This window comes from Solanum stenotomum, chromosome 5 (genome assembly GCF_019186545.1).
Source record: "Solanum stenotomum isolate F172 chromosome 5, ASM1918654v1, whole genome shotgun sequence".
Lineage (NCBI taxonomy): Eukaryota > Viridiplantae > Streptophyta > Magnoliopsida > Solanales > Solanaceae > Solanum > Solanum stenotomum.
Genome location: NC_064286.1, coordinates 22,406,082 through 22,429,499, shown reverse-complemented (window position 1 = coordinate 22,429,499; position 23,418 = coordinate 22,406,082). Strand labels below are relative to the sequence as shown.

General features: G+C 36.4%; 2 protein-coding genes across 4 annotated transcripts in view; one reads left to right on the top strand and one right to left on the bottom strand.

Moving 5' to 3' along the window:
- The window catches only part of LOC125865077 (ferredoxin-1, chloroplastic), a 791,835-nt gene that overhangs the window by 61,117 nt on the left and 707,300 nt on the right, over positions 1–23,418 (top strand). The window lies entirely within an intron of this gene.
- Positions 1,899–13,694, bottom strand: LOC125865062 (aspartic proteinase 36-like). Of its 3 annotated transcripts, XM_049545230.1 has the most exons (13): positions 13,219–13,694; positions 12,766–12,886; positions 10,469–10,896; positions 10,206–10,362; positions 7,944–8,026; positions 7,749–7,845; positions 7,527–7,599; positions 7,224–7,427; positions 5,791–5,915; positions 5,531–5,632; positions 5,347–5,444; positions 4,044–4,076; positions 2,276–2,366 (listed from the first exon to the last, which is right to left on the bottom strand). In XM_049545230.1, exons 1-12 carry the CDS (start codon positions 13,470–13,472, stop codon positions 4,073–4,075), a joined length of 1,746 nt encoding a protein of 581 aa, XP_049401187.1. In that variant the 5' UTR covers positions 13,473–13,694; the 3' UTR covers positions 2,276–2,366; positions 4,044–4,072. The 3 variants fall into 3 exon arrangements, 2 of the variants coding, with proteins under 2 accessions (XP_049401186.1, XP_049401187.1); XM_049545229.1 differs by lacking the exon at positions 4,044–4,076 and having other exon boundaries at positions 1,899–2,366; XR_007446309.1 differs by lacking the exon at positions 4,044–4,076 and having other exon boundaries at positions 2,301–2,366; positions 5,531–5,643.

The window sequence follows — 23,418 nt, the reverse complement described above, 5'->3', positions numbered from 1 at the left end:
CGCTCACGCAACGCTAATTGTTAGCATAAGCAATTATATTATATCAGAAATTTCATATTCTTTTACTTTCAAAATTGAGTAGCATAATATTAGCAAGATTTATATAAATATATATATATATATACTAGTAAAATTATTTGCGCCTCACGCGGGAACTTAATATTACAGAATTTATAAAATAATACTTAAAATGTATTAGTCATTAAAACTAAAACAACTATATTATCTCTTACATATAAGATTACGTAGTAACGAACATTAATAATGTAAAGGAAAATGATACTTATAACATCTTATCATTTATCCTTCATTAATCATCTTTAATTTGATTTTATAATTTATCCTTTTGCTTACAAGTGTTACTATTTGTTATTTTTAAGAAATCAAATGAACATAAACCTGAGATATTAATTTTTTTAATAAATAAATAATCATCAGTGAAGAGATAAATAAATTTTAAAAGGCTAAGAAAAGTTAACAAATATTTTAATTCTAATGTGTAGAAAGTTTAGCCCTCCCTTTTGCTTTACGTACATCATTTTAAAGTTTCTCATTTAAATATATCATAAGTAATTATTAAAATAGCAAATTAAAGGGAGACTATATCATATTGGACAACAATTCAACTTATTATATATACTTAAAAGGGAAAAATATTATACAAAACTATTCAGTTTGTTTTGGTGTTCTTTTAAAATCAACATACCAGAGTGACGGAGTTCAATTTGAAACTACACTTCTATGCCAACCGCAATGTTGAGAAACACATTTATTACTTCAAGAAAAGTATTTAAAACTTGCCGTAAACTTGAAAATATGTCCATACCATGTCTTTGAGATTAAAAGAGGCTCTAGTCTAGTCATATTTCTCTATAGGTCATCCGACACATCCTTGAACTCGTGTCAAAAAATTATTAATTCTTGTCTTCTTTTCCTGGTTCACTTCGCACATCAACGAGCGATAAAGTTTTTAAGGTCTTTATGTTCTTACAATGACATACCAAATTTGAATTGTCCTCAAGAGATGGTAGTATAGATCTTTAAGGAATTTTTTTATTGTACCTTCAACAATTTCAATAGAGAAAACTTGTGTGAATACTCAATTAATGTGTTATTCAATCTGTACTAACAAATACTTATAACAATAACTTTGCAGAAACTTAAACAACAAAGTTTAAAATATGTACTCAAAAACAACAATTAATATCATAAGCATATATTAATGACGGTAAAAAAATATCAGGATCTGTAACAATAGAATGAAACATAAAGAAAAAAATCAAGTCCACTGAATGCACAGTGTCCCCTTAAGGAAATTAGTCATCTCTAGTACCTGAGGTTTAAAGAAATAGATCATCTCATGATGGAACGATTTTATTCACCAGTGTATTGATGCGAAAACCATGGTGTTAATGAGTTACTTAACATGAACAAAATACACGAATGTTTAGTTGTGCAGAAAAAAAAGAAGTTAAGAATTTTTCTTCGTTGTTTTAAAATGAGAGGAAACCCCCTCTATTTATAGATAACAAAGGGTAGTGTGAACAAATGCTTATTGTCCTTTATCAGAAATGTTACAACTCTTCGGAAAGGTCACACCCTTTCATAAATGTTACAACCTTTCATAAAAGTCGTAACTCTTCATAAAAATCACAAGTTTTCATGAAAGGGAAATGCTAATTTTGGAAATAAATAAATTAAAAGGAAATCTTGATTTGTGGTGGCGCTAAACAGGCCTAGGGTTCTCATATATATATATATATATATATATGATGATTGAAAACTGACTAACACATCCTTCATAAAAGAGCAACCTTCCAATACTAGGCAAAACCTCCTCCTCAGCCCCCCCACCACCACCAGAGGGAGGGAGGGAGGGAGGGAGGGAGGGAGGGAAGGAGGGAAGGAGAGGGAATCAGCAACTGTAACCTCTTCATTACATGATATCTTACAATATTCACAAGAGAATGTGACATTACAGAAAATGGGGAGTAGACCTTTTTGTACTCCTCCCCCAAGTATAATGCTGACATATATCATCTATAACTGGTGACAATTTCTTATTAACTTCGACAAAAATTCTGTTATCCTGTAACTAGGCTAAAAATATATCAGTGCTTCTGCTTCTAAAATGCCTGCGCATATGTTTCAGCATACATCATTCAGGGTGGCAAGACTTGTTTCACTTTAGTGGTTGAAGTTCTTGTTCATGCACAACAGTTTCAACACTTTCAACACGCTCATATGGAAGAGGTGATTCTTTCCCTCGTCTCCATATTAACCATCCTAGGAAAGCTGATAATCCAAGTATCAACACAACTGACAATGCTATAACTACGATCAAGTAACTTCGCGACCATCCAGTCCTATATCATTGCAACAAAACAATGGTAATCAAGACCTTATATCACACAAATCTAGCAATATGTGGAATGAGTTGTGGACAAGTAGCACTCAGGATAGTAAGGATTATGCTCAGCAAAATCTTTATACATAGAAATTTATGTAAGAGATGTTCTAAATAACAAAAGGATGCATGCCAAGACCATATAGGAATACCAAAAAGCAGGAAAGAAGTGACTTTGTGAAATCATCACAATCACCACCGTTGCTCACTACTGGCAACACATTTACCTCTTCCATCATTACAATTATATCCATTGCACCCACCCCCGTCTCTGTAGCCGCCACCACCACTATCAACCACTACCTCCACTATAGTCAATTTCTACTACCAACAAACTCCATCATTACAACTAGCACCGCCGCCAACTACCATCATACATTCTTCGATCACCACCACAACCGTCGCCACCTCCACCACCACTATCAGCCACTACCACCATTGTGGTCAATCTCTACTATCAACCATCTCCATCATCATAACTAGTACCGCCACCAACTAGCACAAATGCATCACCAACTACCACACATTCTTCCGTCATCACCATCAACACCATCAACACCATCAACTATTAACATAAACCAAATTTACCATTACAACCACCAACACCACTACCAAGCACCACCATTATGATAGTCACCATAACACCATCCACCTTCACAGTCACAATTGTCACCACCATCATTGCTAGCTACTAACAATAACTATTACCATCACCATTACCACTACAAACTATCTCTACCGTCACTAGCAAGCATAAATGTTGTTTTTAATCAAATAATGATTTAATTTTTTTTATCAAATTTAACATTTAATTAATTTTTCTATGATTTATATATTTATTATGTATATAAAAATATGTACTGTCAGATGTTGAAAAACAAATGGTCTTAATCATTCAGTGTTTAGATAGAGAAACAACATCTTAATCATTCAAATGCGTATTGAGATTCAAAGGCCTAAAACTTAATGAAAACAAATGAGACCTAAACAACTATCTTAGAAGTAAAATCAACCCATTACAGCAGGAGTGGAAATTCTGATAGGTAAAAATTTCAGCGTTAAGCATTTGTTGGAAACTTTTCTAGAATACAAAAAACTTTTCATTGATTATCAGAAAAAATACTAATCATTGGTTGGGGAACATAAAGTTTATTCCCTCTGTTACAGTTATGTTACTTAATTTGACTAGATGTGAAGTATAAAAAAGTAAAAGAATACGTTTGAATCTTGTGGTCTTATTAAACCGCCTTCTCGTCATAAACATGCCACATCATTTGTATAAGGAAGTGGATTGGAATTTTAAAATTCAAAACTTGCTAAAAATAGAAAGAAACATTCTTTTTGAAAGAGACCAATGGAAAGAAAGACACATAAATGAAAATATTTGAGAAGCTTATGGAACAGTCTTCCAATCTGCACAAGTAAATTACCAAACACAACACCCCTCCCTCATCCAAGCTCTAATAACGGGCCCAGTTGTCTTTGCCACTATCTTATTCTTCATAGATAACAAATGATAGAAATTTAGACAATCAGTCCATAACCAAGCTCCAGAAGTCATGTGAGCTGGCAAAACTATTAAAACCAACAATTTCAAGCACACTGTAGTCTGTACTGTTCCACAAGGGGATTTCACCAGTTAATATTCTGGAGAAGAAGACAACACTAACTAGGAAAAGGGATGGTGAAAAAAAAAAGAAGACCCGTAAGGATGAGGATATGTGGAGTAATCATATATTATTAAAAGTGGGAAGCTCCAAAGTGCAAAGTTGGATTACGATTTTATCCCTACACTGAATTAAAATGTAATAAAATAATTAATCTAAACATAAATTAAGTATCTAATTAAATAGTAATATTTCAATTACATAATAGGGGAGTAAAATGAGAAGTTCAGCTCATTTATTACGTGTGAAACAGCTAAATATTATATTTTTTTAAAGATTAATTCTCCTTAAATATTTGATTTCTTTCTTTTGATGGTAATGGATGAACACTAAAGTTTCAATTAATATAGAAGTTGCAACATATTTTTGCTAATTATGAGAAATTGAAAGGAATCAAATTAAGTAGGTGAGTAATATGAAACAGTTTTTACTATCAAATCTTCAAGACTACACTATACAAACATACCTAATGTTAGTCATTCAGCATATGCATCGTTGTTAACTGGGTACAAAAGTGTCTTCTAATTTTCAGGTACATTCTTATTAAATCTAGATTTTTCTGTTTGATTTGCTAACTTCATTTGAATGATAATCTTCTAATTTTTTTAATAGGTGCAAGAAATAGCTAGAAATGTATAATCACACGTAAAGAAATGAGTATTGTACATATGTGGTTTGATGCCGAATGATGATCAACTCTCTTTGAACCTAAGAATTGCAGCTGAAACTATTTTAGAAGTGTTTCGAAAACTAAACATGATAGTTAATTGCTATGATGATTCCTATAGAAAATAAACTATGCTTTATAAATTTTATACTTTTAATATATTGAAATTGCAGTTGTTTTGCTAGCAAAATATAGCACATTTGTTTTTTGTCCAAATTTTCTTGATAGATATATAGGTACTTGCTGTAGTAAAATGCAAACAAATGTAGTTCTTTAACTTGCGATGCTTTTCCTAGAATATTTTACAAATGTTGATATCTAATCACCTTTTAATTGACCAGAATTTTATGTATTTTTTAGTTGTTGATGACAGTATTACACTTAATTGCTTATAGACGGCTAAGCTTAATTTGACCATGCCTATTTTGAGACATATCTACAGGGCAATAGATTGGAAATGTCGAGAAACACTTGTAACATGTCCTCCCAATAATTTATTATATGCATTTAATCTTTTTTTATTGATTTTCATACGGGATACACGTGCAACGCACATGCCCAAAAACTAGTTAATCAAAATGCAAGAACAGAGATTGCCTACATACCTTTTTGGTGGGGGCTCAATACCCCATTCAAATAATTTGTAACTCCCAAATGTATCAGGAATATGAACATGATTTTCAGCCAAACGGTGTATTATTTCCTGCAAATAGATATAATGAATAGTTGAATACACAAAAATTGTTCAAGTTAAGGAATAATATGCAAATATTTAGAACTCGGAATCACCACGGCAGCAGCATTTGTCATATAATTTGCGGATCCTGCTGGATAGATGGCCCATTTAAGAAGGGAATCATTTCCTTTTGTCGATAAATTCATTAAGTGGACCTGCAAGGAATCTCACAATATGTAGAAGCATCATGTATGATAAGTTAAAAGACAAGTGTGATTAAGTAACATGAAAGAGAAGAACATTTAGCTCTAAGATGAGACATATTCAGACAAATTTGGATTTAACTAAAATTGTCATTTTCAAACCAAAATACCTGTGAGAAGTTAATGTCCAACTCTTGGGCAATGAGATGAGTAAGCTCTGTCATGTGAGGCTTCAAGTCCAAGTAATTCACACTCAGTGACATATAGAATGTAATGAATCCAACCTTAATTTCTCCTGCAAATTGAGATCAAAGATGAATACGCAGTAGAAACGACTTCTAATTGCCAACATATCTGCACTAGAATCTTGCTTTAACATGAGAGTAGAACTCTAATTAACAGAATTGCCTAAATCTTTCAAAATTATCGTGTCATCTCATAACTTGACATTACAAAAGAGTCAAACAAGACACCTGTCTCATAGGTCTTCAAGAACTGTACCAAGATTCTAGTGCAGATATACGGAAGGGAACTCGTCAGTCTAAGCTAGTGGAGGAATTTGAGATGGTTGGCAAAAGATTTATACACATCCAATTGGTGGCAATTGTTATATTCCTTGAAATTGTTAGTCCAAATCAAATTTTGACCAGACCTTTTCTTTTTAACATGGTGTTTGGGTCAATTTATGTGCACCTTGACTAATTCCACGAGTTAATTGCTACCTACCACCAATAAAAGTATCTAGGAACTCTATCAACCAAGGCTTGAACAAACGGGAAGAAATCATCTAGCTTTTTTTTGCTGCCAATGGGATTTGAACTGAAATCTCATGGTCCTCAATCCACTTCACTTAACCAGACACTTTTTTTTAGATTGGTAACTATTTCTATTTCAGCAAATCAGTACATGGGTTGTACTGAAAACCATATTTACATAATGAACTCTAAAGGCAATGTCCTATCCCTATAACGAGTTTAAAACATCAATGATAGAGACATTAGAGTAAATCCGATTACATCAAAAACACTAAGTTAGAATACAATTCAGTTTAACTTGCTGCGTATTACTCTCCCTATTCTCAAAAACTCAAAGATTTCTCTCTTTCCTCATAGTCCACCAAATAGTAGCAGGAATGATTATCTAGTTGCTTCTGCTCTCTGCATTTAACCAGACCTTTTTCCAGCTCAATAATGTTGGACTCTTGAAGTTATAATAATTCTTATGCATGAAAGTGCTTCTCAATAAGTTAGATGCTAGATCTCAAGACATTTATCTCGGTGAAAGAATATCCAAACTTATGGTCAAATGTCAACACATATGCTGATATTGGTCAAGACAAGAAAATAATAGAGCTAACTTGTACAAAGGCAATAGAGCTAAAATCAACATGTTGCAATTCAAAGTTGATAACATTTTTCACAAAACAAACCAGAAACCAAAATGGATTAAAATAGAGGGGAAAAGTAATAAGGCTTCAAATGAATTAATTTTTAGAAACAAGATACAAAACTTCCTAGAAGTACGCCACACTATAATTGGAAAAAGAAAAGCTATGATTGACGGGCATATAAAAGGATGGGTAAAAGATAGTAGTACACTGTACCAGACGCTTTATACCCAGGAGATCCAGTAGGAACCAATGTAGGATACATACTTCCAGTGGAGTTTGTGTTATCCAAGCCTGAGGGCAATGGAGGTGGAGGAGATAAATTGAGTCTGTCCCATAAATCAGAACAATTGGTTTTCCAGAAACCAACCATTTCATGTTGACGATCATACGTTACAAGTGTGTTGCGGACAATAATTCCTGTGCAGTAAAAGCATGAATGTGACAGCACGTACAACAAGGAACAATAAGGAAAATAAGCCTTCCCAAAGATGCTAAAAGATATTAAATAAGAAATACCTCCGAGAAGAGTTGTTGCATCCTTCCCATTCTGAAATATCCCCAGACAATAAGCACCACGCACCTTTGAGTGCTTCATAGCCAGAAGTTCGGGCGAAGAAAATGGGGTATATCAGTTAATACGAACTTAAAAGAAATTGGAGACATCAGGAGACCAAAGCCAGAAGGGGGTACAAGTTCATCAGCAAGGTAGTTTAAAAACGAGAAGAGTAAGACGCTTACCCGGAACAAGTAGTTTTCAGGGGACAGAGAGAGTTTCTTTCCATTGCTGAATACCATGTCGACAGGTGGAAAGGATTTCGAGAGTCGTGAGATGTCACTGAAATATACATGACACTTGATACCTCTAGCGACACCAAAAGTTAAAGGGAAAAAATGGAAATGATTTAAGAACTCTTTTGTATTGATATATATTACCTTCCTGCACCAGAAAAACAGATATCTTTATAATTTGGATCAGGTCCTTCAATCAGTTTTAGAGAAAGAACCGCTTTCATAACCTGAAAACAAAATTGCCAGAAGTTCATTGCGGAGAGAAAAACTTTTTCTGATTTTCCCATTTTTTTAAACGATACCTATTACCCACTAACTAGTAAGTAGTAACACATAGAATTACTGTAGAAACCATCAATCACATTTTCCCCCTACACGAAAAAATGCAATGTAAAGGAATGGAAGGCAAGAAACTACAATCATCAAGGTTTGCAGCAACTCCACAAGAAGTTTTTATGTATCTTCTTCATTTTCTAGAGTAAGGATGTTTGTATATATCAAAAAAGATTTCCGATTTCTCTCCAACATCCCATGAGAAAATTCCTGGTACTTCCTAAATTTCAATAATTTAAAAAAAAAATCAACTATAATTAGTAGTTAAGCAACAACAACAACATACCCAGTGAAATCCCACTAGGTGGGGTCTGGGGAGGGTAGAGTGTACGCAGACCTTACCACTACCTCGTGGAGGTAGAGAGGCTGTTTCCGGGAGACCCTCAGCTCAAGAACATCAAAATGAGTAGTTAAGCAACAATGACAATAATCAGCACTAAATATAGTCAGTGGTTAAGCAATGTAAAATGAGTAGTCCTTTAAGATGACCTTATGTAAAATGGTTAAGTGGTGGAATAGTAGGATGACAAATTATTTTCTTCCCTTCAAACTTGTGTAGTTGAATCGAAGCCTAATCCGGTATTTAAGTGAGATTAAGAGGTTTTAGGTCCAAGTCCCACTGATTATAAGAGTGTTGTTGTCACACTAGCATGTGGTAATTTGTTTAGGGATGTAAATGGGGCAGGGCGGAGCAGGGCAAGCCTTCACCTGCTAAGATTTTGACCCGCCCTGCCCTGTCCCATTTAGCATTTTCCAACAAAAAATGTGCTTCCTTGCTATGACCTCCCCCCCCCCCCCCCCCCCCCCCNCCCCCCCCCCCCCCCCCCACACCCTGCCCCTTTTATGTTATCTTTCATTTCTCCTTTTTATTTTTCACTTTGCTCCACGGTATTTTTATTTTTTTAACTTCTTTTGATTTATTTTTTTTTTAAAATGGATGAACAATCAGTTCCCGAAATTACATGAAATATTTTATTCTTAGTTCACTGCACGATATAGTTCAAAAATCAACACCAAACTAATTAAGTGTTTTATCTGCTATTTCTTTTTCTTTTTCTTTTGCTCTGAACTTCTGATCAACGATGTTGATCTTGAAAGTGTAAAAAATAATCTAATTGTCCATCTTTCAAAGGGTTCTTTCAAATAACTGAATGTACATTTGATTTCCTCATAAAAAATTCCTCCTTTTCACACAATTTTAATGCTTTATATGCACATTCATAGAATAATTTTGAATTCGTCCAGCTACTGTTTGTGGCTAATGAAGTTGGATTCTTCTCTTCTTGTTAACACCATGAAAAAGATAAATAAAAACACCCAGTGTGACATAAAAAAAGGTGAATGTAATTCAATTAATAATATTAACAAATGACTACTTAGTGTAAAAACCTGCCAAAGATAAATTTCATAATATCTGATTTTCTTTCTCAATAGGAATGAGATGCATATCAATTATCAAAGCTTTATTTCAACTCCTATCGGGTAAATATGCAACGATTATGATTATACTATTGTTAACTAAGACCTATTCTTAATTATTTTTTTCTTGAGATAAACATTAACAAACCTCAATTTGAATTGGCGGAGACATAGACGAAGAACATGGCTTCAATTTGAATCGACGTTGTGATTCAAACTATGGAAAAAGAATAAAATAAACGGGTCAATCCTATTTTTCCCAACCCTCCCTATAAAAAAATTCAATTTTTTTCCCTGCCCTACCCTGCCCCGCCCCATTTATTTGTTCTACTGCCATGCCCTGCCCTATATGTTGTTGCCCCTGCCCCGTGCCGTCCTGTCCCAATTGTCATCCCTAAATTCATTCCACCAATCAATGGTGTATATAGTACCTAAAAAATATCCAAAAGAAAATAAAAATAGGACTCTGCAATCAAAAAGACATTATTACTGACACATTATACAAATGAAGCTCACTTTTCCCAGATTTAATTTCTTCAACTTCAAGATATTCTTCTCGTTACAAGCATGTTACTTTCCACTACTCTTCTCAGGCAGAATGCATGACAAAGATGACAGAAATAATAGCGAGAAATTAAGAGAAATATATCTTACAGCACTCTTGAAGGCTGCAAATGCTGCTTCTGGAAGGTAAGCATATGTGGTACCACTATCAAGCACAGTCCCATGATTTCCATCAAAAACCCGTGGATTCAGACTCAGTGCCTTCCCAGCAACATGTATCTCCTTCAGCTCAATATTGTAATATGGACTGTTGCCATCCGAGACTAGAGTAAATGGATAAGTTTATCAAGTGCATTTGTTAGGAGAACACCTAACATTTCTGTGTCATTAAAGCAATTATTTCCAATACATACCTGCGTCCAGGATCCGAATTGGTAAAGACCATGTCTGCAGGGGGTTTTATTCCACCAAGAACCATTGCACCACCACCGAAGTCCATCCCTCCATAACACAAGGAGAAGGAATCACTAATTACATGTTTCTCAACAAGCTGATCCACTATACTGAGATCCCCACGACCCAAGCCCATTATACCATCAGCATGTTGGCTGTAAAGATCACCAGTTTCCCTATTTTCACATCCAAATACAGCTCGCTGTGGTGCAAGCTCGCTTTGGTTTCCAAAGGACACAATGTCCTGTCCAAGCACCCCACTACTAGAACTCATCTCAGCATACTGTCTTTCGTAAATACACTGCTCCCTCTCATTGTCACATGTACAGTCAATATTGCATTTTACAGGCTGATAGGTGCTTGACATTTCTGGCTGAAATCTAGGATCCTAAGTAGAACAACATTCAGAGGATTATGACCAACCAAATTATAGAAATCAAAATGCAATAGAATCTAACTGGTAAAATTAAGCAACTCTTATCAACAATTTGGACTATTGCAATCTTATACGCTACAAAGTTATCACGGGTAGTAATTTGTTATACTTGTATATCCACTAGCAGACCTTATGATTAAGATCAAATGAGTAAAATGTCCTAGCCTTGGTGGACAGAGTTACATGATACCCGTTACTGGTCCCACCAAGTATCATGTGGAATTAGTCGAGGTGCGTGAAAGCTGGTCCAGACACCATGGTCATCAAGAAAATAAAAAAAATCAAACAAAACAATAAACCTCATGTAAAACATCATCAGACAAATCAAGCATGCAAGGAAATCTGTAGCTCAGCAACAATTGAGTGTCTTAGAATTTGTTTCATAGGTAGAAGCTTAGAAATTGATATTGATCAAACTTCACCTTTAGGTTGTTTAGTCCTTTAATTTTTCCTTTCGTCTTCTCTTATATTTCAAATTACTTATCATAGTTGTATTTTACAATGGGAGTCAACCCACTACAACCGTCCTTCTCAATCCATGTTTGGCGCCAATTATATAACTATGCCTCAAACCCAAACAAGTTGGGGTCTGCTATGCTTGGCACCGGTTATACTTTGCAAAATTCATAGAGGTGGGACACATCCATGCAGGGTTATGTGTGATTCTTAGAGAATACCTATTTGACTTATAGATAATTAGCATCGGAACAAATGAGCTTAAATAGAGAAGAATGTATATTAAGGATTGATATGACCAATCCTAACTAGTTTAGGATCGAGGAATAGGTTATTGATATTCTTTTACGGTAATGAGATTCATTTAGAATGCCTAGATAAAGAATGAGATTCATTTTGACATTGTGCTCAAACTCTTCATGGGTTAAAATTGGACAACTTCGATTAAGTAATTTCTGCTAAGGTAGTCATAAGGCAGAATGTAAGATTATTGAAACTGATACCCTTTTCTCTGTTTTGTGTATGCTGAAGGAAAAAAAGAAAAGATCATTTGAAGGACGGTCATTGTTTCATACCAGTATAAGGAACTTTTTATTCTTATTTTCAATAAGCCCAGAGGAGGAAACATCTTTGTCTACACATTTTTGTTGCTGAACTTAGAAACTCCACCAGCATCATCAAGTTTGCAGATATTTTTGACTGACTTCAGAGTTGTATAGCGCTTCCCTTAATTCCATTAATTCTTTCTATTCGCCCTTATAATGGGTGGTGCTTATTTAATACATCTTACAACTTCACCAACAAGACAATTAGTGTTTTCCACGCAAAATGCAATCATGAGTGACACATAAAAAAAAATGCAAGCCCAATTCCTTGTCAATTGACCAGGACTTCCCAAACAAAATAGCAAGGATCCAAACTAACATTTTGTTCTTTCTGCATGTTTATTATTCCAATGTCAGCAAACCGTAAGACTTGATAATCATCTGAGGTTTGAAATTCCATAGAATGGTCTTCCACATAATGGAATAATAAAAGTGTGAATCAATTATTCACATGAGATTAAGCTTGTATTTAGCAGATAAAATCCTTAAAAGCAACTTCTCTTTCCCTCATAAACATAACCAAAGAACCGTATATAACATAGTTCATGAATTTACACATTTTTCTACCACATCAAAATCTTCAAGTAACTGAAGCAACATACAAAAATAAAAAACTAGGTGTTATCCATAATTATGTCGTATTGAGCTATTACCAGTCAGAAAATATATACAACTAAGGATCCAAATATCCCAAAGTTCTTGATCAAAATTAATATACAGAAAGTTAAAACAGAAAAAAAATAATCAGAAATGTGCCTACCTGATGCTTGCCGCATTGTTCGCACGTGGAGCAAGGCACATATGTAACAGTACTCCCAGTATCCACTATAAGAGCAAACCTCTGGGGTGGAGTTCCAATCCAAAGACGGGTTGTATAATATCTACATCAAAGTAATTTGCCACAAATCAACAAAAAAGTAAAAGTTGCTCTGCAAGAATGTATTATATATTCATTTTCCAGTGTGATTATCTTGAATTATGGATATGTTAACTCCAAATAAAAAATGCCAATTTGTTTGCTCAATTATTACTCTAAATCACTCGTTTCAATTAAGGCATTGTTAATCTTAATACTCCAAAAAATAGAAGATTTTCTATCCAAAACATTTTATATGAGGAAACAATCGCGACTGGAATTAAGGTTAAAAAAAAAAAAAACACAACATATACAACCGTTGAGAACAGATCGTAGCAGTGAATTGAAGAAACTGACCCGTTGATAAGTAGATCGTCGTGGAGAGCCATTTGAGCATTCACCGGGGATTTCTGGAGAAGTCGACCAGAGAGTTGGGAAGGTGAGGAACGAACCGATGTGTCTTTGGGGGGAAAGAGTGGGAGAACCATGGCAGTCCGATGACTGGTATCCGGTACATCCGAAAAGCGCAAACATGAAACGACATCGTAATCGACCAGTGTAAATATAATGCAGAGTATCGTGAAAGTAGCGGTGAACGACGCCGGTTTCATTGCAGGTCAACTATTGCCGCCAGATATCTCCTATGAAATGTGAGATCGCCAGAGATGAAGAAAACTCACAAGATTCGGCCGGTAAAAAGGCCTGCCGGAAGGTCGGTGAGACCGGAGGAAAAGGAAAGAGTAACGGAATCTGACAAAACGGGTTAAGCAAAGCCGGGAAGGTGGAATCGAGATGGTGGGTTACATTACTCCTATTTCTGTTTTATTGAAATGCACATGGGGAGTCATGATTACCCCAAAGCGTGAAACTTAAAAAAAAAAAAAAAAAAGGATTATATCAAATCTTTTAAAGGTCTACCCTTTAAAGTTGACATCAATTTTTAATTAAACACTTTAACTAAGTTTTATTCATTTAAGACATTTCATATCATACTACATTATGTCATTTTAACATATTTTAAACAATCTGTAAAATATATAAGGTGTGTGTAACACACTCGCCGATGGTATGTTAAAGTGGCAAATTAAACAAAAACATGTGACATATATATTAAAAATAATTTTTATATAATGATACTTTAGTAGAATGAAGAAGTAGTCAATGACTAAATGACATGTGGAATTTTTTATACAATTTTTTTTAAAAAAAAAATAACCCAACCCCACCAAGGTCATATGCTTTACCCCACCCACCCAACATCTTCTCCACCTCTGCCCACCCTAACCCTAACCCTTTCTCCACCCACATCGTCTTCTCCGTCCCTCTCTCACCCCACCCATCGTCTTTTTCAAGATTTTCCGCTGCCCTTCTTCTTTGCGACATCATGAATCGTGGCCCTTCTAATGGGTTGAAATTTATTATTTTGTGAAATCTTTTCGTGTTGAAATTCATTTTTTTTCTGTAGTATCATCAAAACTATTTCTTCATGGAAGGAATTCAAGCTTGAGAGATGGTAGCTGAAAAATGAGGAAGAAACTGACAATAAAAATAAAATAAAAATGATTAAATGAGTCTTTCACGCATTGGTATTGAGTGTATTACACTCATTATGCCATGTCAGTAAAAAGTGTCAAAATGACACAATGGGATATGATATGAGATGTCTAAAATGAACAAAACATAGTTAAGGTGTCTAAGTGAAAATTGGTGCCAACTTTAGGGGGCCACCGATAGGTTAGACACTTAAAGAAAAAGGATCATATTCACCATTATATTTTTAATTAAAAGAAAAAATCATTAGTTGTCGTAAAATATCATGTGTGTCTCTTACAATGCTGAATGAATAACCTTATTTATAAATTAAGAAATAACTCCAAAAGTCATCATATTAAGTATCATAATAAATAGATACATTCTTATCCAAAAAGGTTCACGGAACCTAGAGAATACACATAGATGATAAGTATAAGTTTATGGATAAACTCAATGGACAATCCACTTAGTTCAGTGGATTTATAACACTTCCCTTGGATGTCCATAGATAATGTGCCTCGTTAAAACCTTACTAGGAAAAACCCAGTGAGAAAAAAAATCTAGTGAAGAAAAAAGAGTACACATATCTCATAATATGTCTTGCGATAAATGAGGGGGGAATCTTGAAGAGCAAGCTGCCACCATAGCTGCCACCACTTTTGACCTAAATTACCTCGTTTATGGCCTATATGGCCACTGATCAACCTATTTCTAAGGTTGATCAGGTTTCTTAGCTAAATATAGATTTGTTTTCTCCTCTTATTCATCCAAAAACACCTCACCTTAATACAAATGCCCTCGTTGTTCCATGTTTGCCTAGGGAACGTATTGGTTTGACTAATGAAAACATTTGTAAGGAATCTGGAACTGATAACTTTGCTAATATTCCTAAGGCTCTTAATCTTATATTGGTTCCAAAAAGTACAGTAGCTCCTTGATGAGTCTGAGATTTCGACTCATTTAGGGCTTTGCTTTGATAGTACAAGTGTCCTCAAATTTCCCATTTGTGCTCTAAACTGATGCTAAAGTGTTGATTTGCAGCTATGAAGGCTAAGGAGCAAGGCAAGGACACTACCAGGCAAAAAGGAACAAGCAAGTTGAAGAAGTGAAGAAAAGTGATCCAGGTGATCACCAAGACCACTCGGCGAACCGCCAAGTGGCTCTTTAGCTCGCCCAAAGTTACAGTACGCCACTCCTTAGATGATAGAAATTGGGCGAGGAACATTCCCTATTGGCGAATCGCTGATTGGATCCGCAAATAATAATTGGTCCGCCGAAGTTTACAGGACCATCAGTAAGGCTGCAAGCAGAACGACGATGAAACAAAACAAAGGGAGAATCGCGAAACTGAGTGGCGATCCCGACACTGATCACCGAAAATTACAGTGTGAAATAGATGAAAACTTGAGCTAAGAGGGCGATGGTCAAGAGTGATTGGCGATTCGCCGATTGGTCGGCGAAGCCTGACTTAATTCGCTGAATCACCCCAAGGGCTAGATTTCGAAAAAGTATAAATTGACTTTTTGAAAAGAAAAGGTATCCAAACATTGTGAAAACTCAAACTTAGAACGAAAACACTTTCTTGTTGGTTTTTGAAGCAATTTTCAAGTAGATTTTGAGTGGGTTTTGTAACTGAAGCTAAGTTTACTCATTTTAAGGTTTTGGAAATCAATACCAACTATGGAGCATGTAATAGGTATTGAATTTTTACTTTTTATGATGACTAGTTAAAACCCCATTCTTGGGGGTTTAACCTTGTGATTAATTGCTTAATTTAGCTATTGGGTGTTAGAAATTATTGATTATTTTGCCAATTCGAAGTGGGTCTGATTTATTGTTGTTGTTATTTTGTTGTATTGAATGTTGATTTCATTGTTACTAGTGTTTTATGCTTGCTTGAGAGAGAAGTTTAAAACCAAGGCTATAAATTAGCACTCGTAGTGATTGGGCTATTGTGAGTTCAGCTCGAACGAGTGAATCCTAAGTCCCGTTCTACCTATCTAGCTCGAGAGAGTAGATGGAGTGAGGTTGTGGGCTGGTTTTCATGTTTAGTCTGTTGAGGTTCGAGAGAACTAAATTGAAGCGAGGTAGTTGTTTAAGAGGAAACTACCTCATCTAAGGTCCATTCTACTCACGAAGACTTAGTAACTTTTAGTAATTAGCTAACACCCATTTAGTATAATTGGCAGTTGATTGGTCAATCCCCCAAATACCTCTAAATCATTTGATTACCCTTGTTGTTCGTTATTGTTGTGGTTGTTGATTGATATCAAATTTCCCCACCTGACATTTATGTCACCCTTTTAACTTATTTAAGTGATTTCGATAATTTATATTCCTTCAACTAATTAAATCACATTTACTACTTCATAATAGAATTCAAACATATACTACTCCCTATGGGTTCGACCCCAACTCTTCGTTGGATTTTATACTAGTTAACAACCATTTACACCTAGAACCGCATGAGGTGTATTTGAGATGTTAATCACTCATATTCTATTGAAGAAAGTTGAATATCATAATGGAATTCCTAGAGTGTCTTGGACAGAAGATGAAGTTAATCGTATGAAAGTCATAGAACTTGTCCAATTTGCAATAGTTGGAAAATTTTCAAATGCCTTGCCAGAATTGGAGGATCTTAGGAATGCTATACCTAGACAATGTGATATAAAAGGAGAATGCAAAATTGGTTTACTTCGTAATCGACATGTAGTAATTCGATGTGAGAAGCAAGAGGACTTCATCAACATTATGTCAAAAAGTGTCTTACGATCAAGCTAAAGATGGATATTCATATCCTATGAGGCCTTTAATCTATGATGCAAAATTTAGAGTTGATGAGGAAACTACTCAGGTCATGGCATCGGTCTCTTTTCCAGACCTTAAACCTACTTTGTTTGTAAAATAATCATTTTTTTCTTTGGCCTCTGCAATTGGTACACCTATACATCTAGATATGGCCATAATTAACAAGACTAGACCAAGTTGTGCTAGGGTCAAGGTGCAGGTGGACTTACTATTTGATTTTCCAAAGTTTGTGGAGGTTGAGGTAAGAAACGATGAAACCAAGGAGTCCATGGTAGAGAAGGTTAATATACCATATGATATGCTTCTGAAATACTGTAAACATTGCAAGGTCCAAGGTCATGAAGAAGAAGAGTATAGAGTCTTACATCCAAATTTGAGAAAGAACAACAATAAAGAGATAATCATTACTGATGCTGAACAAATGCAGAATGGCAAGCAACAATCAGAATGTAGTATGGAGAATCACAGGAGGAGAGAGGTTAGGAAGACACGGAATCCCACTAATAGGAGGTTTACCAAGAAAGCTAATGAAGTCATGAATGATAAAGCAGTTACTCCTATAAAGGGAATCAATTCCAATAATATATTTGCAACTTTAATAGATATAGATGATGGAGAAAGGGATGCACAAGAGTTGGATAAGGATAAGAAGAAACTACCAGTAGAGCAACACAAGCCACCAGGAAAGTATAGGAAAAAAAAGCCTTAGAAAGCAATGCACATGACAAAACATATAAGCATATCACATCTACAAAGGATTGGATTACACATGCTTTTGCTAATTACAAAGGGAAAGGGAACACTAAAAAAATATTAATGAAAGGAGGGAGAGCACAAAAGAATCAAGGAAAGGGGAATTGAAGTTTCTGGAACCAATTTCATGTAATGCTGATCATGCAAAACAAGACAATGAAATTAGTACTAGAGAATCAAAGAAAAATGAAGACATTGATGGGTATAAAGGAGATGTTGCAGATAAACAAGAAGAAAATAATATAATTGTAACACATAGAGAAGATGAGCAAGGAAAGGAAATTACATTGTGGAAGAGTCATCTGAAGTAATTCCTCTGCAGATAGCCTATAATGACAATAGGGAGGGTAGATTTCAAGATTTAACAAAGAGAGATATAGGAAGGGCTATGGTGAATCCAGTAGTCACATCTGAGAAATCTCAACCCATGGAACAACTACATGATTTAATTTCTCATCAAAATTTGAATGAATATGCAGAAAGAAAAAATTCCAACAGTCATGATAATCTGGTAGAAGAAAAAGAGGAGAAGGAATCTGGCAGTAGTTGATATTTGCGTAATCAAGACACAACTTCCAATTCAAGTGTCTACGATCGTACAGTAGTAATATAACCCAATCGAATGGGTTGGGGTCGAGTCCCAAGGGAGCGGTTCCTGAAAATTAATGGTTAAGCACAAAAATGCTAAAGTTAACCGTAGCTAAAAACATTATTGAGGAAAAACATACTAAGTCTAAAAGGGGTGACACAAACGTTAATTATCAATGGGGGTTTGTAGTCATGTAACAACTAAAAACAGTAATGTAATGAAAGATGCGAATATGGAGACGGGATTCTTAGGATGTGATAGGAATACGGGATAAATTAGACTATCAGTTACATGTTTTTGATAGTAAGTTGTTGAACATTTGTGACTAGGCTAGACTATAGAGGGGGTAAATTCTCTCTCAAGCAACTTATCCCGAATCAACTCGGTTTCTCTCGAACACCGAGTTGCCGCATTAGGCACAACCTTCACCTTAGCCCATTCACTCTCTCGAGCTGAATGTATAGGAGAAAGACTAGGAATCACTCTCTCGAGCTGAACCCATGTCGATCCAATACCACTGGTTATCAATTTAGTAGTCTTAGTTTTATGACCTCTCTCTTTAGCAAGCCAAAAGCACTAAGATGAAATCGTATTTGCAACTATAATTCCATTAAGTTCATACACAAATACTAAATAAAATCACATTTAAACAACAAATAAACCATTAACAAGCAAGATCCAACAGATAATTTAACCTATATTCACAAAATCACACCCCAAGAATTGGGGTTTTAGCTAGACATGTAAAAGGGGAAGAAAATGATACCAAATCGAAGTAACATCAACTGGGTATGATTTATTTTCACTTCAAACGAGTCTAGGATGAAGATTCTTCAAGACCCACACCCAATTTCTTGGAGCTGAGAACCTTCAAATCTTCAAAGCTCAAGAACAAAGTCTCCAAAATGTAAAAATTGTTCTATTCTAAAACTTGATTTTAAAACAGCTTGATACTAAACTAAAGGTTTTAATTGTCAAAAAGTGTGTTACGAAGAGTCACTCAGCGCAATTAGTCGGGATGGCCGATGCACTCGACGTTCCGCCTTTTGGTCTGCTTCATCGCCTTTCAGCTCTTGCCTTCAACATCTTCACGTTCTGGATCATTGGGTGCTGCTCGGCGACACGCCAACTGCTCCAGTTCATCGCCAACTTGATCTTTTCCTTCAGGGCTCAGCACACTGGAACAAAAGGCGAGATTGTAGGCCTTTCAGCGACTTGCCTAATGGATTAGGCGGTCGTCAAACCGTCTTTTCTTCCTTCTTTCAGCCACTTTGTTCCTTTTTTTGCTCGATAACATCCATGCTTTGTCTCTCAATTCAAATAACTGAAACTTAAGGGTTTACATCAGATATTGAGACAAAATATGCATTTGAGGACACTAATACTATAAAAAAGCAAGCCTTAAATTAGTCCAAATCGTGGACTCATCAACACCCCCAACTTAAACTTTTGGTTGTCCTCAAGCAAACTCAAGTTCAGTAGATCAAAAGGGATGTCTCGAACAGTGCTACACAAGACTCAATCATGAATGCACATAACAAGACTCACTTTACTCATGCAAGGATCAATTGTGCACTCAAAGATTCAAGTTGTGACTCACCATTATCAAGGAATCTCATGCTCACAATACTTTCTTAAAATGCAAGTTCAAGCTCATCCAAAGTGTTCAAATGCCCTCACAAAAAGAATGATTCCATATTCACACAATAGTTCACTATTCAAAGGTTTGAAATCAAATGCAACGCTCACACTCAAAAAGAGGAACACAATGCATAATTTCACCTATAAGTTTGCCCGTATTTTCCAATCGACATTTGTTTCAGCTCACTCAAGATCAAAAAGGTCTTTTCAAGGCTAGTAATGGGGCTGAGTGCAAATGTATGATCATTTAGGCTCAATGGCTATAGTCCTCATGAAATGTGGTGTGAACAACACTTCCTTTCCTTTTCTTCATCATTCTTATTTGTGCTCCCATTATTCATTTTCCATAAATAGTTGGAAACCCTGTTTTCTTTTTGCATTTTCATAACTTTTTCTTTTTCTTTTTTTTTATGGAGGGGTTCCATTTTTTTTTTAAAACCATGGGTAAGAAGGGGGATTTCTTGTATTTCTTGGTTTACCATATCTTTTCACCACACCCCCCAACTTAGGCTTTTGGCCTATTTGACTATTCAAACTAAACACAAATCATGAGGATTATGGGTATTGGGTAAAGAAAGATCATTGTTTTATCAAGTTTCTTCCAAAGAAAAGTAAGGCTGAAGGGGTGTTCAAAAGAGGTTCACACACACTCACAAGGTAGGCCACAAAAGAGGTATATGTCAAATTAGCTCACACTCTATAAAGTTGCCTAGGATCATCTCATGAGTTCACATCACTCAGTTAATTGGACCAACAGAGAAAATTCTAGGATCCATCATGCATGGTTCATAATACTCATCACACAAGACATTGACACTACAATCAAACAAGACTTTACACTTTTGCCGGTGTGCAACAATCATCACAAGAGACTCAATTCGATAATAGGCTAGTCACAACGAGATGCAAAGAGTTCACATATTGTCTATGCAACTTCACTTGGCCTCATCGTAGCTGCACATTCATGTTTGTTCGATTATAAGCACTATTAAGTCATCGGTATTGATCAGAACTGATACTTAAATTTGCGAAAGAATAGCCACATTCAACACAGAAGGGGTGGCAAAATTTTTCAAAAGGGTCAAAATCATTTTGCAATTTAAAATATGAAGCCACAAGCTCAAACATCCAGAAGAATGCAGTATTAACATAATTATAAATTCCAACCCAAATATATAAATAAAACAAATATGCACAAAGGTGGGCCTCACCCCACCACAAACAAAATCATTTGTCCTCAAATGGTAATGAATTAAAGTATCCAAAAAGTGAGAAAAAGTAAGACATAGAGAGAGGTAAAGAAATGATCCTGTCTATGCAATCTCTCTATCTGTCTGGGCCTCAGTGCCCGGTGCAGCAGTCTGTACTTGGGCATCAGTGCCCATAATAGTGCTTGAGATCTGGGCATCAATGCTAGGAGTCACCTTAGAGGGAATAGCAGTGCCAGATACAATAGGAGTTGTTGTGGACGTCTTAGTTAGTGATGTCTGGATCACCGACTGCACAACCGTCTCTACAAGATCTGGCAAATCTCTAAGTATGCTCTCCTCTTGGAATTCAATCATCTCTTTATCAGTCTCAACATCTAACTCCTCCTCTACTGTGCCATCCCTCTGTACTTCTCCGGTGGTGGCCGGTGGAATCTCTGAAGTCTTTGGGGCATTTTCATCATCAACAACCTCTATTAATGAATTGAAGTCGATGGACTTTAGATAGTCTACATCCTTCCTCAATTCTTCTACCTCGGCTTTCAAAGTCGTCACGTCAGAGGCCTCCCACTATCTGCTCTCACAAGCTATGACTCTCACAGTTAATTCATTAATAGAAGTATGGAGGGGGTAAGTGCAGCAAATATAGCTCTCTTGATCATCCCAGAGATGGATCTCTCCAGTCGGGTCACCCACATATCAGCTGATTGGGCCAAATTCCCCATTTTCAGGATCATGGCCTGAGTAATCCTAATAGGCTGGGAGGAGGAGGAAGCACCTAAGGGCTGTAAAGAAGAGGAAGGAGCGGATGTACCTGAAGGCCCAAAGGTCGGAGTAGGCAAAGATGCCTCTGCAGGTAATGAGTCAACATCAACCTCCGGAGAAATATCTGTTAGAACTGCTCTCCTCCCGTCAGCCTCATCTCGTATGTACTCAGCCTCAATACGCCGGATGTCAGTGGAGGATGAAGGGGTGACCTCAATATCCCTCGCAGTGTCCCGGAGTACTCCAGCACGCCAACACAGTTTAGTGATCAGGACTGGGAATGACAGAAAAGTCTGTTTCTTCTTGGCTCTTATGGCTATCTCCTGTGAAATCAGTAGCCCTAGGTCAATGCGTCTCCTAGACATGATAGAACCAAGGCAAACTACTTTAGGATGGCATAAAAAGGACTCGGATGGCATTATGGTGCTGCTGATAAAGCTAAATTAGAACCTGGCAGCAATGCTTAAGTCCCTCTTTTCAATAGGGGCCCCTGCATCCATCCACCTCGGGGTGGTGTCATAAATCAGAGGAGCCAACCACCCTTTCAAGTCATCTAGGGATTGAGCAATGGGCAACCCCCCGTAAGAAAGTGAAGGGTGCAGCGGTCTATCCAAAACAGTGTTAAAATATTCACTGTCGTCTGCCGCACTCAACTTCCTTACCTCTGATCATGATCGACTTCACCGGTCTGAATTCGCTCACCTTCTTTTTGCTTTTGGGCACCAACTCCCCATAAGCTGTATAGAATTCTCGGACCCAGGAAGGGATGTAATGGCCTCGAGGCCTGGTGAACTGCTCATACTCATGGTAGTGGATGGTGTCCCTGACATTGGGGTACTTGCCCTCCAGGCCCTCTATAGATAAAAGCTTCTCCTCTAGGATGGTCCGTACCCTATCACCTTTTCATTTGTTCAGCAGTCTCACTAGAGGTGCCTAAGCTGGCATAAAGTCTGTTGCCAGATGAGTGGCAGCTGATGAAACCCTGGTGGATGTGGATTGAGATCTAGCCTGGATCTTATCTCTTTGAAAAATTGAAGGCTGCTCGTCTTCAGGCTCAGAAAAATTAGCCTGAGTGTCAGCAACCACTCTCTCAACTGAGTGCTTCTTTCTTTTTGCCTTTTTCTCCCGATGGGAGTTCTTGCTTCTCATCTTTGGAGGATTTGCTTCCCCTTCATTTATCGTAATGCCCCGTGCTTTCTTCTGGGGTGGTGTGGTTAGATTAGTTCGAACCATATCTTTGGCCCTATATAACCGTCC